The sequence below is a fragment of the Hyperoodon ampullatus genome (assembly GCF_949752795.1).
Source record: "Hyperoodon ampullatus genome assembly, chromosome: 5".
NCBI classification, from domain to species: Eukaryota; Metazoa; Chordata; class Mammalia; order Artiodactyla; family Ziphiidae; genus Hyperoodon; species Hyperoodon ampullatus.
In genome coordinates this window covers 19803996-19822132 of record NC_136918.1, presented here as the reverse complement: position 1 = coordinate 19822132, position 18137 = coordinate 19803996, and the positions used below count along the sequence as shown (strand labels likewise).

The window sequence follows — 18137 nt, the reverse complement described above, 5'->3', positions numbered from 1 at the left end:
ACATGCCGCGGAGCGGCTGGGCCCGTGAGCCATGGCCGCTGAGCCTGCACGTCCGGAGCCTGTGCTCCGGAACGGGAGAGGCCACAACGGTGGGAGGCCCGTGTACCGCCAAAAAAAAAAAAAAAAAAAAGGCACTACAATGCATCCTTATACTTTTGTGTTATTTCAGGCCAATGAAATAAGAAAAAGGTATCTCATGTCCTCTGTGGAATTGATTTACATGCATGTATATGCCTAAGCTTCTGTATCTCCATGCTCATATGCATAAAACAGAAGGAAAGTACTCTGATAACTTCGCAATATTATTACAGTGAGCAATTTTCTTAAACTGTATTTATTAAACTTCAAGTTATGAAACCCTCTTATTATCTGTTTTACTTTTTATTAGGTAAACTTTTATTTTGGTATAATTTTAGATTTATAGAAATCTTGCAAAGACGGTTCAGAGTTCCTATATTTCCTTCACCTGGCTTTCCCTATCCAGGGTACATTACATTTTGTCTGCAGACAAATATTCACACTTTATTCAGATTTCACCAGTTTTTCCACTAACATCCTTTTTCAGTTCCAGGATCTAAGTAATGTCTGTTTCATTTTTCAACGTATTTCTTCCAGTGTAAATACACGCAGACTAGGTGCTTTGTTAAGTTAAAATGACATTGGTATATTTTAAATTTTCTTTTATGGGGGTTTATGTGTAGTTTTATTTGACAATGATCACATACTCCTTCTGTAAAAAAAAAAAAAAAAAAAAAAGGATACATCGTCAAAGGAAAACGCTGAACATAATAGGCACCCCTTGGAACCCTAAAGCATCTGCTTGGTGGAAAACATACCTCTTGTCTCTTTCTTTCTTCCTGGCTAACTGTCTGAGATAATCCATTTCTTTTCACCTAGGGGGAAAAGCAAAATAAAGTTGAGCGCATTTACTTAAACAACTGCTCTATTATGTAAGACATAACTCTATGCCCTTCAAAAATGAATTAAGAGAAATTATGCAAAATGTTGAATTCAGTACATACTAATTTTGAGTCTCACACCCCTCAAATGACATTTAATTACACAAATAAATTAGCATAGTTCAACACTAAAGAAATGAAAAGTGTCTAGAACACTATCCTATCAGGTTGAGTTAATCTATTCTACTTTTAGTTCTGGCTGTTCCTAAAATACTTATGAAATTAATCTTCTGATTCATAACTGAAGAAATTCCTGATAATAAAGAAAATGAAGCCACCACTCTAAGAGTTTACTGCCCAGAACCCTGGTCAGTAACATGGTGTCCTTATGACATTGAAAGAGTAATTTTAACACTATTTTTTCACAGAGACTCAGTGGAACAGCAATGCTCTTTATAAAAACCCAATCAAACAAGGAAACGCAGTCCCCTTGGCCCAATTTCAGCAGTCTTTCAGGCATATTTAATTTTGACAAATAAGGATATAACCTGATAGTCTTTGGAGAAGCCACAGTAGCTACAGGAACCAAGAATGCTAGTACCATACTTGCAGTAATACGGTTGTATCCCTAGTTGAATCCCTGAGGTTCCTATAACTCAACTGCCACACATTTTTACCTGGCTGCTGTAGTTCCTATCAAAATTCAGTCTCTAACCCAAAGAGTAGAGGCTGAACTATGAACTCCATGAAGGCAGGACCTGGAGTCTCTTCTGATATACCCGGCACTGAGTCTGGCACATGAAAGATATTCATGCTTTTCAGTTAAAGTTTAATTAGCAAAAGGTAAGGCATATGCAAAATACCAACCAATTAAATCCTGCACTTCACAGGAAGAAGAGCAGGAAGAGAGTGCCCTCCCCTTGTGTGAAAAATTAATAGCAATAAAATATAACAAAGGTCTTCAAACGTTGGCTATCATACTTCTCAAAAAAAAAAAACTTAAAAACCATGTTCCCTTAGACCCATTTTTAAGTTGGCATCTTAAATTTTCGTCCTAAACGTAAAGAATTTTAAAGATATATTTTGCTGCTAATTGTAAATTTAGACATTTTAACCATGTGTTATTATACTCTTTTAAATGTATCCAATGGAATATAAAAACCATGATGACTAAATACCTATTGCATAACATCACCCATTTAAAAATAAATAAGCTTTTCTTAACAGTTGGACATTTTACATTATTCTTCTTTCTCCTTGAAATCTCATTTCTATGTCAATCCCACCCCCCCAAGTTTCCTAGTATAATTCTATGTGTCAGGGTGTCTTATTAGTCACCCTAGCATACTTTAACACAAAAATAGGTTTTTACATTTAATTTTCTAAAATTTCCTGTGAGCAATGAGCTTTAAGCATAAAGACTCTTCTGGATTGTAAAACCACTACAAATAGCATTACTAATCTATAATCAAAATGACACAATTACTTCCAATTTCAATGCATTTAGCCCTAAAAGTAAAATTTTACTGACAATGCAACTCTGAGTGAGACGGTGGCTTAATTAAAGGAGGCTTTGCTGAAACCAGTATTTCAAATTGACCCCATTTTATCTTGTGCCTGTGATTTAGCATGTTGAGACAGGGCACCAAAGTAAGATTTGATATGGCTTTCTTTAGAAAAATGGCAAAGGGGGTACTGTGAAAGTGGAAGCTGGAAAAAAAACAAAACAAAACCTGGTGTAACACTTTAACTGCAGATACAGTCTCAGTTTTAGAAAAAAGAATACCTACGAGTTGAGAATCTGGAAAATGGTCCCCTTAAAACTACTCCTGCCCACCTCACATGGTCTTGCTGAATGCCCCGGGGTGTGATGCATATCCCAGTGTGAAGACCGCTGGTACACAGTTCTCTACATTGTGGGGTCAGGGAAATAAAGAAAACTACATGTTACTGCCTTTAATCTGATTGTTGGAAAAGGTTAGAAAGCAGTACAGTAGAGCAGAAAGAGTCCTAAATCAATACTAAAATCAGCAATCATTTACTGAGCACCAGGAAATATGCTGTGTGTTTTATACCCCATTCCCATTGAATCCTCATAAAAATTCTAAAAAGCCAATATTACTTTTATTCCCATTTCACAGATGGGAATAACAACTAAGGCTTAGGATCCCAGATCACACAGCTAATAGGTAGCAAGGCCAGGATCCCCATCCAGGTCTGTCAACTTCAGGGCTCTCACTCTTAATCATGATATTACCAGGGATAGGAACTCCCAGCTTTCTATGAGAGGCACCCCCATTTCTACGGTTGGATGATCATCACTACAACCCCTTCTAATGCCAGGTCTGTACCAAGTCTCCATATGTTTGTTTTCATCCACCCATATCACAGAATGTTGTAATGCCTTACCCACCATCCTGACCCTGGGTCAGCCTGTCAGCAAGAACTCATGGCTAAAAAGGCTTCTTCAAACATTTTAATAAGGTAGGAGACTGGACAGAAGAATGAAACCGTTCAGAGCTGCTCCCATTTGGTTAACCCTGAGCACGAACTTCACAGGATTTCCTGCCTGACACAAAGTCCTGGCAGATGGATATTCCGGCATCACGCCCACTGTCTCTGCAGGTGAGGTCACCAGCAAGAATTTCCAGGCCACCGGCATCTCTATCCACGCCTACTGCTGAGTTCAAACCTGGAAATCTTAAGGGGAAGAGAGAGAAGCATGTGGGCTTAGAGACCTACTCAGATACAGCTAGTTTACTGAGGGATAAAGAGTACTGCATCCTATCAAAAAGAAAAAGAAAAAAATCCCCAGCTAAAGTAGTTGCTCTTCTGAGGGGGGAGAGAAGGTAGTTTTGAAAAAGGCAAAGTACTAATTGCATAGAATTATCACCTTTCACTAATAATACTAATTTAAAAAATGATAAAATATTCCTTTACCCAAAAAAGTCATTAGTAAGAGACCAGCAGCCCATACAAAACTGACCAAAAAGAAAAAAAGATTCCATGAAGCAGTCTTGGGTTATAATTAAGAAAACGGGCACACTCGGGGAATCTGAAAACTGGCTCTGGAGAGTTCAGATGAGCCAGCTCCTCCTGGCTGGCTGCCAGACCACTGCTCCAGGTCCTGGCTGGACAGGTTCTTCTCCTGAGCCAAGAGGAAGCATTTTGTCCACCTGAGACCTTCCACGTTCAACTCTAAATTAAGCAGAGCAGGTGCCTGGAGGTCGAAGGTCAAGAGCGGCAAGATGATTTCAGAAACTGAAGAATTGGGAAGATGAAACCAGAGAAAGAAGGGGAGAGAGGATATAAAAGAGGGCCTCACAGAGACTGGCAGAAGGCAGGCAGAGAAAACTGGGGGAGAATGAAAACGCAGAGCAAAATGTCAAGCGGAAAGAAACAAGGGAAGAAGGGGGTAAGGGAGGGAGGGAAAGGAAAGAAGGAGAGAGAATGTGTGCAAAGATTTTAATAGTAAATATCTCTGGAAATTGTCTATTCAAAACCAGTGACCTTATTGTTAAACTGAAGTAAAAATCATCTGAAGGCCCAGGCTCTTCTTTTGCACCAAAAAAAATGTGTATAAAGCATATGTTTATACCTATAGTTTTTACATTTACATGTTTTCTGCAGTTTGCACAGTTTTGCTAAGAGAATCTAGCAAAATTCTCCAAGGGTTCTCCTTGTTTCCATGTATGGAAAAGAAAATACACCACTTTCCAAAATGGATTCCTATTTTGTTATCTAAACTGAAAGAAATTAAATTGTACAGGCTCTTTTTTTATTTTTTAAATATATATTTTGCAGTGGTGGCTCTGGCCCAGCACAAACGGGAACACACAGACAGCCAAGCAACACTCCTTTACAGCTCTCTTCTGACCTCACTTGAACTTTCTCATTCCTCACTGGTCTAAATTTTTTCTTTTTTTTTTTTTTTTTTTTGCGGTACACGGGCCTCTCACCGTTGTGGCCTCTCCCGTTGCAGAGCACAGGCTCCGGACGCGCAGGCTCAGTGGCCATGGCTCACGGGCCCAGCCGCTCCGCAGCATGTGGGATCCTCCTGGACAGGGGCACGAACCCGTGTCCCCTGTATCGGCAGGCAGACTCTCAACCACTGCACCACCAGGGAAGCCCTGGTCTAAATTTTTAATTTAACTATCTCATCAAGTAGAATTACATAAGTAGTTTAATGAAACATTAAGAACTAGATTCCATTTGGGGTTCTTGATTTCATATAAACTAAGCAATTCACAAAACTCTTCAAATCTTGCCATGGCAGATGATAGACTCTAAGGAGAAAGCGTGAATATGTGTCAATATTGTCAACATTTGAAGTGGATAAAAATTAATTCAAATAAAACAACAAAACTGTAGCTCGCAACTATAGTTCTGACATAAGTTGAAAAATATGAACATATATTATGTGGCCTGTCAAGATAGTGAATGCAGGGAACTCGCTAATGTCATAACAGTCCTAAATTCATAAGTGTAAATTATATTTTTACTGCTGTAACTGCATTGAAATTCTCCTCCCATGATTTTTGTAACCAGTATATTTTCCATGTTCAAAAGAGACAGAAGTTAACAACTGGCTAAAACTAATAAAGGACAGTAGAAGATACTTCATCTATGGATATGATACTGTCTTACTAGACCCAAGATACAGTTTTTGAAATTTATAAAAGGGTAAATAAACTCCCTAAAGTACAGACCCAAAAGTTAATTAATAGATACTCCACCTAAAATTGACGGCGAGTAAGTCAGAGAAAGACAAATATCGTATGATATGACTTACTTATGGAATCTAAAAAAATGATGTAAATGAACTTATTTACAAAACAGAAATAGACTCACAGACATAGAAAACAAACTTACTGTTACCAAAGGGTAAAGGGAGGGAGGGATAAATTAGGAATTTGGGAGTAACATGTACACACTACTACATATAAAATAGATAAACAGCAAGGAACTACTGTATAGCACAGGGAACTATACTCAACATTCTGTAATAACCTATATGGGGAAAGAATCTGAAAAAAGGATATATGTATATGTACAACTCAATCACTTTGCTGTACACCTGAAACTAATACAACATTGTCAGTTAACTATACTTCAATTTTTAAAAATGGTTAAAAAATCAACAAATGAAATAAAATGGATGCCGATTTCCTTCTTGATACTTTGCCAATCTGAACTTGTTAGATGACTAACCCACAAAGGAACAAGCAGGCTTTAGGTAGTAATTCCACTCCCGCATTCACGACAGCTACAGGTGTTTTCACCTCGTGAAGAACTGTGTTAGGAAAACCGCGAGCTTTGCACAATATTCCTTGGCCTTTGACGCCACTGACTGGAATAGGTAATAATCCAGGTTCTCTGCACCTCCAACAGAGCCCTGAGGTTGCCATTTATACAGAGCCTATCTACAGGAGAGAGTCAGCCCTGTACTTGTGGACAGAGCCAAGATGAACTACACCAGTCTCCTGGCTGACCAGATGATCATTTTCTAGGGGGTAAACAAGGATATGTCCTCAGGCCCTCTGTGACTTGACAGTGTTTCTAGATAAGACAGGTGCACATTCCTTCTGTTTTTCACCGCCAGCCAGAGAAACTAGAATAGGAGGGCCCCCAAAAGACTGACCGACCAAAAAGGCTCAGAAATGTAGTCAATTAAAAATTAGAGGGCTTCCCTGGTGGCGCAGTGGTTGAGAGTCCACCTGCCGATGCAGGGGACATGGGTTTGTGCCCCGGTCTGGGAGGATCCCACATGCCGTGGAGCAGCTGGACCCGTGAGACATGGCCGCTGGGCCTGCACGTCCGGAGCCTGTGCTCCGCAACGGGAGAGACCACAACAGTGAGAGGCCTGGGTACCACACACACAAAAAAAAAATTAGATCAGATATTTATAATCGAAGATCACTCAGGCTCCGTAAAGCACTAATGTCCATTGAATACCCATTGGAGTGAAGACCTTTAAACTTGGAGTTACCCACTTGCTGAAAATTGACTGGCTTATTCATGCCTCCTGGTGATTTGCTATTCATGGGCTTCTATTCTCAAGAGTTCAAGTGGGAAGAGAATGAATTGCAAAGTAAAATTATACCACGTGACACAATCACTCCTAGGTCCTTTCTACAGACTTAACACAAGCCGAATAGCCCCTGAATTATAAATGAGCTAGAATTCCTTCACTGCCAACAACATGGGAACAGCGGCTCTCTGAGTGTATGTTTGAAGTTCCTAAAATGAAAAATTTGCCACAGGTCCGAAACACTGTCCTCTGTAAGCAGTCCCTGCAGGCTGTCTCGGGCCCCACCATGTCCACCGAGAAATCACTGAAATACCGTCCACCTAAGCCACAAGCGGCCGCAGAACATCCACATCAAAGAGCCAGAGATCTGGATAACCAAAGATCAGATAAATGAGGTCAAGATAGGGACAGTGCCATATTTTTAGGGAGGAGATGGTAAATAGAACACTATGTTTTAGAATAATGAGAGGTCGAAGACAATGGCCCATTTAATAAAATCATATGCTTAATTTAAAAAGATGTCAAGTAACATGCCAGGGACCTTCTCATTCATTTGTTCAAAAAACCAGATCTCCTCTCTGATCTACATTGTTAAGGTTAATTCTACAATCCTCACCAAAGTTCTTGAATCTCAAGAAACAGCAAGCTCCCCCAGCCTCCCAGAGGTAACCTCAGATCTGCTAAAACTGTGGCGAACTCAGATAAGACAGGCCAGGGCTTGGGGCTTTTACTCAGGGCTGAGTCACCCTCTGCAGACAGAGCCAGGATTCCTGATTGAGCCCCAGTTACTTCAGTACAGATATGAGGCCTAGGGGACAGACCACAAACGGCAAGGTCATTAAAGGCACAAGAGTAAGTTGCTGTGCTTTGTATGATTTAGGAGATAAGCATGCGTTGCTTCCTTTGTAGCCGGCCCTCGTAAACCAGCATCCTATATCTAGCCAATTCCTGATTCAGAGTATTGAATCTATTTCTCCAACTACCAATGTATCAAATGCTTACCATGCACCAGGCACTGTTCTTTCCATGCGTCTAAAACGTCTAACAATGCCGCAAGGAAGCGATTACTATCGCTATTTTACAAATAAGAAAATGGAGACACAGGAAGTTAAATCATCATTAGCCCTAATAAGTGGCCAAGCTGGGATTCAACCCAGGCCTGCTTGCTGCCTCCAAGGACTAATCTCTCTTTTTTTGTTTTTATAAATGTATGTATATATTTATTTATTTATCTTTGGCTGTGTTTGGTCTTCATTGCTGCGCACGGGCTTTCTCTAGTTGCGGCGAGCAGGGGCTACTCTTCACTGCAGTGCGCGGGTTTCTCATCACGGTGGCTTTTCTTGTTGCGGAGCACGGGCTTTAGGCACGCAGGCTTCAGGAGTTGTGGCTCGTGGGCTCTAGAGCGCAGGCTCGGTAGCTGTGGCGCACGGGCTTAGTTGCTCCGTGGCATGTGGGATCTTCCCGGACCAGGGCTTGAACCCGTGTCCCCTGCATTGTCAGGTGGATTCTTAACCACTGCGCCACCAGGGAAGCCCCAAAGACTAATCTCCTAACCTCCGTGGTGCACTGTCTTCTCATGCTTCTGAATTTCTTAAGAGGTGTGACCTGCAGCTACTTTTCCCTTAAACTAAGGTCCTCCCCCTGGATGCCCCAGAAACTGCATCCCTAACTGAATTCCCAGCTCCTGCTGCAGAGAAAGTTAAGCTGTCAGCAGGGCGCCTGGCAATTTAACTTGTTGATTAGTACTGACATTTGTGGAATCTCCTCAAATTCCTCTCTTTGACTTGTGGCTCTCAATACCGTCATTCCCCTGTGGGCTACTGAGCCTGGACCCAAGTGTACTCAATCTCTATTCCCCCATGAGAGAGAAACCCAGTTCTCCTTTTTCTATCTGCAATCAAGAGGAGAAAATGAGATTAGGACATACATGAAAAGCTCATGACACAGAAGTAGAGAGGATAAAAAGTAAACTGGTTTTAGGGGAAAAAGGCAATTCCATAAAGTTATTTAATAAAAGATGAGCAATTTTTAAAAGTGGAATATTTAATAAAATACGGAGGAGGAGACCAGACTAATAACAGTGGTGAACAGTGGAGGGGGTTGGGAATGGTGGTAAAATCAGAGCATCTTTCAGTCTTAATTGTTGTGTTTAGTTTTGTAATAAGGTGAATGTATTTGCATTACTTTTGTAATTCAAAAATAAGTTTCAAAGAACTTAAATTTTGATTTTAAGTTGGAATATTAGGAATAAACTAATGACTAACAAAGGGAATTGGTTAAAAGAACCAAACACCTACCTATTTGATGAAATATAATATGAGCTTTACAAAGGTTGTTGTGGAAGAAACTTTAATAACATGGAAAGTCATTCACAACATTGTTAAGAGAAAAAAATAGGTTACAAAACAGCAGGTTTAATGACCTGAGAAAATATTTACAACATTGCTAAAGGGAAAATATGAGTAATAAGACAAAATTATTGTGTTAATTTTTGCCTAAAGGAAAAGGAAAACTCTAAATACACATTAAGAAAAAAGAAAAAGTCTGAAAAGTTATATACCAAAATGTCAACAGTGATTGGATGGGAGGGACTTCAACTAATTTTTATTTTCTTCTTTTTATCTATTGGTACTTTTTGATTTTTCTATAATAAACATCTCAGCTTTGGAATTAAAGCATTATTTTTAATAAAAACTAAAATATGTTCCAAAGTCCTCTCTCAAAAAAGAAACAAAGCAAGTAGGACAGGCAAATGGAGCTGTTTATGGATGCCAATAATACCTGCATTTCTTTGTTCCTGCCCACAGGAAAGCTCTTAAGTGAGAGGTGACCATGAGAGAGATTTCGGTCAAGCCCAAACCGGGCAGTGGCTTATGAGGCAGTGTTGAAAGCAAGTGATGACGGGCAGGCGTGCAGATGGGCACGCAGAGTAGGACTCGGCTGGAGTCGCATAATTGACAATGACACCGATGACATAGTGAAGGCATGAGTCAGGAAGGGGCTGACGAAGGCAGAACAGGTCTGAGGGGCTCCTCTTGCAGAAGAGGACACCTGTTTGTAAAGGTGGTGCCAACATCTTTGCTGCCATTTTGTTTTTGCTTGTTGTTTTTGGAAAGTGGCAGACGGAAGGAATGATCACCTCCAAACAGTAAGTTCCTTAGAAAAACACTGACACTAAAGATACTTTCTTAGATTGGCAATAAAATCTAAGCTGAGTAAAACCTGTTTTGGAAAAATGGATACTAAAGTGAACTAATAGGGACTTCCCTGGAGGTCCAGTGGTTAAGATGCAGCACTTTCACTGCAGGGGGCACAGCTTCAATCCCTGGTCAGGAAAATAAGATTCCACATGCCACATGGTACAGCCAAAAAACTAAAAAAAAAAAAAAAAAAGTGGACTGATGTTTTACATGAGATGTTCAAAGCACGCAGTGGTTCCACTGGACAGGAATTACCTTATTATTATATGGAGGAGACCTGAGAAATAGGCACAGAATTACCACTGTTCTCCCATTTACCTATATCTCAAACTTCCTTCAAGCAATAGTTTATACTTCTATTGCTTTTATTTTCCACTCTTCTGCCCATCTAGCCCGTCTAGTTTTTTTGGGGCCTCTCACTGTTGCGGCCTCTTCCGTTGTGGAGCACAGGCTCCGGACGCACAGGCTCAGCGGCCATGGCTCACGTAGCCCGTCTAGTTTTATTCAGAGTCTCTAGAGAGCACTTACCTGACCTTTACTGCTTTCTATGATATCTATCTGTGTCATTCATTTTCGCATTCTGTCCAACATTCTTTCAAAAACATCACTTAAACCTTTCATTTCTACTGTCTCCTAAACCAGCTTCTAAGTTCCTGCAGCGCAGGTACTGGTTTTCAGCTTGATTTGTTTGCCCCATCCAGCACAATGCAGTGGAATACAAATGAATTCTGCAGTCAGATACCAGCGTTTTCAAGCTACAAGCTTATAACCTCTTAGTGAATAGCAAAATAAAGTCCAAGAATTTCTGACTGTCATCTACTTAAAGGTAACAAAACAGAAAGGACAGAACAGAGAATACCACAGTGCACTGCATGTATTAAGGGTAACTTCTGCTTTGTAAAGCTTTTGTTTGAGATACACAGACGTGCACCCATGAACACACGTACTGGCTTACAAGTAAAATGTATTTCTCATTATGTTAAGCCACTGATATAGACCATGGTTGCAATGTCAACTCCACCATATGTAAATTTACACTAGATATGTCGGTCATGTCACTTAACACTCCCACTCACCCTCAGAAGAAAAGCTGTTCTACTCAGAGCTTCTGCAAAAGCAGCAGCCCAAGAGCCCACATTTCACACCATCATGCATCATGGAGGCCAAAGCTGATTGGAAAAGAGCTACTTAAGCACCTGATCAAATAACAGTAAATGTTTAAGTGACCTATTTAAGTGGGGGGAAAGTGGCTGAGCCTATATGATTCTCTCTCAAGAAATTGACCTCGGGGGACCTCCAAGATGGCAGAGGAGTAAGACGTGGAGATCACCTTCCTCCCCACAAATACATCAGAAATACATCTACATATGGAACAACTCCTACAGAACACCTACTGAACGCTGGCAGAAGACCTCAGACCTCCCAAAAGGCAAGAAACTCCCCACATACCTGGGTAGGGCAAAAGAAAAAAGAATAAACACAGACTAAAGGATAGGGACGGGACCTACACCAGTGGGAGGGAGCCGTGAAGGAGGAAAGGTTTCCACACACTAGAAGCCTCTTCGCGGGCGGAGACTGCGGGTGGCAGAGGGGGGAAGTTTTGGAGCCATGGCGGAGAGTGCAGCAACAGGGGTGCGGAGGGCAAAGCGGAGAGATTCCCGCACAGAGGATCGGTGCCGACCGGCAACTCACCAGCCCGAGAGGCTTGTCTGCTCGGCCGCTGGGGCGGGCGGGGCTGGGAGGTGAGGCTCAGGCCTCGGTCGGAGCGCAGGGAGAGGACTGGGGTTGGCGGCGTGAACACAGCCTGAAGGGGTTAGTGCACCACGGCTAGCCAGGAGGGAGTCCGGGAAAAAGTCTGGACCTGCCAGAAGAGGCAAGAGACTTTTTCTTCCCTCTTTGTTTCCTGGTGTGCGAGGAGAAGGGATTAAGAGCGCTGCTTAAAGGAGCTCCAGAGACGGGCGCGAGCCGCGGCTAAAAGCGCGGACCCCAGAGACGGGCGTGGGACGCTGGGGCTGCTGCTGCCGCCGCCGAGGGGCCTGTGTGCGAGCGCAGGTCACTGTCCATGCCCCCCTTCAGGGGAGCCTGTGCAGCCCGCCACTGCCAGGGTCCCGGGATCCAGGGACAACTTCCCCGGGAGAACACACGGCGTGCCCCAGGCTGGTGCAATGTCACGCCGGCCTCTGCCGCCGCAGGCTTGCCCCGCACTCCGTGCCCCTCCCTCCCCACGGCCTGAGTGAGCCAGAGCCCCCGAATCAGTGGCTCCTTTGACCCCGTCCTGTCTGAGAGAAGAACAGACGCCCTCAGGGAACCTACACGCTGAGGCGGGGCCAGATCCAAAGCTGAGCCCCGGTAGCTCTGAGAAGAAAGAAGAGAAAGGGAAATGTCTCCCAGCAGCCTCAGGAGCAGCAGATTAAATCCCCACAATCAACCTGAGGCGGTGGACTTTGGGAGCAACTGTAAACTTGGGGTTTTGCTGTCTGCAACTGACTTGTTTCTGATTGTTATGTTTATCTTAGTTTAGTTTTTAGCGCTTGTTATCATTGGAGGATTTGTTTATTGGTTTGGTTGCTCTCTTCTTTGTTTTTTTATTACTTTTATATTTTAATTACTTTTTCATTTTAATTATTTTATTTTATTATTTTCTTTCTTTTTTCTCCCTTTTCTTCTGAGCTGTGTGGCTGACAGGGTCTTGGTGGTCGGGCCTAATGTCAGGCCTGAGCCTCTGAACTGGGAGAGCTGAGTTCAGGACACTGGACCACCAGAGGCCTCCTGGCCGCAGGTAATAACAATTTGTGAGAGCTCTCCCAGAGATCTCTGTCTCAACACTAAGACCCAGCTCCACCCAAAGGCCTGCAAGCTCCAGGGCTGGATGCCCCATGACAAACAACTAGCAAGACAGGAACACAACCCCACCCATTAGCAGAGAGGCTGCCTAAAATCATACTAAGTTCACAGACACCCCAAAACACACGACCAGATGCTGCCCTGACTACCAGAAAGACAAGATCCATCCCCACCCATCAGAACACAGGCACCAGTCACCTCCACCAGGAAGCCTACACAAGCCACTAAACAATCATTAGCCACTGGGGGCAGACACCAAAAACAACAGGAACTACAAACCTGCAGCTTCCGAAAAGGAGACCCCAAACACAGTAAGTTAAGCAAAATGAGAAAACAGAGAAATACGCAGCAGATGAAGGAGAAAGGTAAAAACCCACCAGACCAAAGAAATGAAGAAGGAATAGGAAGTCTACCTGAAAAAGAATTCAGAATAATGATAGTAAAGATGATCCAAAATCTTGGAAATAGAACAGAGAAAATGCAAGAAACGTTTAACAAGGACCTAGAAGAACTAAAGAGGAAACAAACAATGATGAACAACACAATACGTGAAATTAAAAATTCTCTAGAAGGAATCAATAGCAGAGTAACTGAGGCAGAAGAACGGATAAGTGACCTGGAAGATAAAATAGTGGAAAAAACTACTGCAGAGCAGAATAAAGAAAAAAGAATGAAAAGAATTGAGGACAGTCTCAGAGACCTCTGGGACAACACTGAACGCACCAATATTCAAATTATAGGGGTCCCAGGAGAAGAAGAGAAAAAGAAAGGGTCAGAGAAAATATTTGAAGAGATTATAGTTGAAAACTTCCCTAACATGGGAAGGGTAAAAGTCAATCAAGTCCAGGAAGCACAGAGAGTCCCATACAAGATAAATCCAAGGAGAAACATGCCAAGACACATATTAATCAAACTATCAAAAATTAAATACAAAGAAAAAATATTAAAAGCAGCAAGGGAAAAACAACAAATAACATACAAGGGAATCCCCATAAGGTTAACAGCTGATCTTTCAGCAGGAACTCTGCAAGCCAGAAGGGACTGGCAGGACATATTTTAAGTGATGAAATGGGAAAACCTACAACCAAGATTACTCTACCTAGCAAGGATCTCATTCAGATTCGACAGACAAATTAAAATCTTTACAGACAAGCAAAAGTTAAGAGAATTCAGCACCACCAAACCAGCTTTACATCAAAAGGTAAAGGAACTTCTCTAGGCAGGAAACACAAGAGAATGAAACAACCTACAAAAACAAACCCAAAACAATAAAGAATACGGTAATAGGAACATACATATCAATAATTAAATTAAATGTAAATGGATTAAATGCTCCAACGAAAACACACAGACCAGCTGAATGGATACAAAAACAAGACCCATATATATGCTGTCTACAAGAGACCCACTTCAGACCTAGGGACACATACAGACTGAAAGTGAGAGAATGGAAAAACACTTTTCATGCAAATGGAAATCAAAAAAAATCTGGAGGAGCAATTCTCATATCAGACAAAATAGACTTTAAAATAAAGACTATTATAAGAGACAAAGAAGGACACTACATAATGATCAAGGGATCAATCCAAGAATACGATATAACAATTGTAAATACGCACCCAACACAGGAACACCTCAATACATAAGGCAAATGCTAACACCCATAAAAGGGGAAATCGACAGTAACACAATAAAAGTAGGGGACTTTAACAACCCACTTTCACCAATAGACAGATCATCCAAAATGAAAATAAATAAGGAAACACAAGCGTTAAATGACACATTAAACAAGATGGACTTAATTGATATTTATAGGACATTCCATCCAAAAAACAACAGAATGCACTTTTTTCTCAAGTGCTCATGGAACATTCTCCAGGATAGATCATATCTTGGGTCACAAATCAAGCGCTGTTAAATTTAAGAAAATTGAAATCGTATCAAGTATCTTTTCTGGCCACACGCTATGAGACTAAATATCAATTACAGGAAAAAAACTGTAAAAAGTACAAACACATGGAGGCTAAACAATACACTACTAAATAACCAAGAGATCACTGAAGAAATCAAAGAGGAAATCAAAAAATACCTAGAAACAAATGACAATGAAAACATGACAACCCAAAACCTATGGGATGCAGCAAAAGCATTTCTAAGAGGGAAGTTTATAGCAATACAATCCCACCTCAAGAAACAAGAAAAATCCAAATAAACTATCTAACCCTACACCTAAAGCAATTAGAGGAAGAAGAACAAAAAAACCCCAAAGTTAGCAGAAGGAAAGAAATCATAAAGATCAGGTCAGATATAAATGAAAAAGAAATGAAGGAAACGATAGCAAAGATCAATAAAACTAAAAGCTGGTTCTTTGAGAAGATAAACAAAATTGATAAACCACTAGCCAGACTCATCAAGAAAAAAAGGGAGATGACTCAATTCAACAGAATTAGAAATGAAAAAGAAGTAACAACTAACACTGCAGATATACAAAGGACCATGAGAGATTACTACAAGCAACTATATGTCCATTTTAGGACAACCTGGAAGAAATGGACAAATTCGTAGAAAAGCACAACCTTCCCAGACTGAACCAGGAAGAAATAGAAAATATAAACAGATGAATCACAAGCACTGAAATTGAAACTGTGATTAAAAATCTTCCAACAAACAAAAGCCCAGGACCAGATGGCTTCACAGGTGAACTCCATCAAACATTTAGAGAAGAGCTAACACCTATCCTTCTCAAACTCTTCCAAAATATAGCAGAGGGAGGAACACTCCCAAACTCATTCTATGAGGCCACCATCACCCTGATACCAAAACCAGACAATGACGTCACAAAGAAAGAAAACTACAGGCCAATATCACTGATGAACACAGATGCAAAAATCTTCAACAAAATACTAGCAAACAGAATCCAATAGCACATTAAGAGGATCATACACCATGATCAAGTGGGGTTTATTAAAGGAATGCAAGCATTCTTCAGTATATGCAGATCAATCAATGTGATACACCATATTAACAAACTGAAGGATAAAAACCATATAATAATCTCAATAGACGCAGAAAAAGCTTTTGACAAAATTCAACACCCATTTATGATAAAAACTCTCCAGAAAGTAGGCATAGAGGGAACTTACCTCAACACAATAAAGGCCATATATGACAAAGCCACAGCCAACATCGTTCTCAATGGTGAAAACCTCTAAAATCAGAAACAAGACAAGGATGGTCCACTCTCACCACTATTATTCAACATAGTTTTGGAAGTTTTAGCCACAACAATCAGAGAAGAAAAAATAAATAAAAGGAATCCAAATCGGAAAAGAAGTAAAGCTGTCACTGTTTGCAGATGACATGATACTACACATAGAGAATCCTAAAGATGCTACCAGAAAACTACTAGAGCTAATCAGTGAATTTGGTAAAGTAGCAAGATACAAAATTAATGCACAGAAATGTCTTGCATTCCGATACACTAATGATGAAAAATCTAAAAGAGAAATTAAGGAAACACTCTCATTTACCACTGCAACAAAAAGAATAAAATACGTAGGAATAAACCTACCTAAGGAGACAAAAGACCTGTATGCAGAAAACTATAAGACACTGATGAAAGAAATTAAAGATGATACCAACAGATGGAGAGATATACCATGTTCTTGGATTAGAAGAAGCAACATTGTGAAAATGACTATACTACCCAAAGCAATCTACAGCTTCAATGCAATCCCTATCAAACTACCAATGGCATATTTCACAAAACTAGAACAAAAAAATTCACAATTTGCATGGAAACACAAAAGACCCCGAATAGCCAAAGCAATCTTGAGAACGAAAAACGGAGCTGGAGGAATCAGGCTCCCTGACTTCAGACTATACTACAAAGCTACAGTAATCAAGACAATATGGTATCGGCACAAAAACAGAAATATAGATCAATGGAACAGGATAGAAAACACAAAGATAAACCCACGCACATATGGTCACCTTATCTTTGATAAAGGAGGCAAGAATATACAGTGAAGAAAAGAGAGCCTCTAAAATAAGTGGTGCTGGGAAAAGTGGACAGGTACATGTAAAAGAATGAAATTAGAACACTTCCCAACACTATACACAAAAATAAACTCCAAATGGATTAAAGACCTAAATGGAAGGCCAGACACTATAAAACTCTTAGAGGAAAACACAGGAGGAACCCTCTCTGACATAAATCACAGCAAGATCCTTTTTGACCCACCTCCTGGAGAAATGACAATTACAACAAAAATAAACAAATGGGACCTAGTGAAATTAAAAGCATTTGCACAGCAAAGGAAACCATAAACAAGATAAAAAGACAACCCTCAGAATGGGAGAAAATATTTGCAAACAAAGCAACTGACAAAGGATTAGTCTCCAAAATATACAAGCAGCCCATGCAGCTCAATATCAAAAAAACAAAAATCCAATCCAAAAATGGGCAGAAGATCTAAACAGACATTTCACCAAAGAAGATATACAGACTGCCAACAAACACATGAAAGGACGCTCAACATCACTAATCATGAGAGAAATGCAAATCAAAACCCCAGTGAGGTATCACCTCACACCGGTCATAATGACCATCATCAAAAAATCTACAAACAATAAATGCTGGAGAGGGTGTGGAGAAAAGGGATCCCTTTTGCACTTTTGGTGGGAATGTAAATTGGTACAACCACTATGGAGAACAGTATGGAGGTTCCTTAAAAAACTAAAAATAGAATTACATAGGACCCAGGAATCCCACTACTGGGCATATACCCTGAGAACAGCATAATTCAAAAAGAGTCATGTACAACAATGTTCATTGCAGCACTATTTACAATAGCCAGGACGCGGAAGCAATCTAAGTGTCCATCGACAGATGAACGGATAAAGAAGATGTGGCACATATATACAGTGGAATATTACTCAGCAATAAAAATAAATGAAATTAAGTTATTTGTAGTGATGTGGATGGACCCAGAGTCTGTCCTACAGAGTGGAGTAAGTCAGAAAGAGAAAAACAAATACTGTATGTTAACATATATATGGAATCTAAAAAAAAGGTTGTGATGAACATAGGGGCAGGACAGGAATAAAGATGCAGACGTAGAGAATGGACTTGAGGACACGGGAAGGGGCAAGGGTAAGCTG

General features: G+C 40.7%; 1 protein-coding gene across 1 annotated transcript in view; it reads right to left on the bottom strand.

The window, feature by feature from the left end:
* Positions 1-18137, bottom strand: part of ARHGEF26 (Rho guanine nucleotide exchange factor 26) — a gene marked incomplete at both ends in the record, with an annotated part of 142146 nt that overhangs the window by 107253 nt on the left and 16756 nt on the right. The window contains one exon of the mRNA XM_079704918.1: positions 837-893. Coding sequence (XP_079561044.1) covers positions 837-893 — 57 coding nt within the window. The remainder of the gene's footprint in view (positions 1-836; positions 894-18137) is intronic.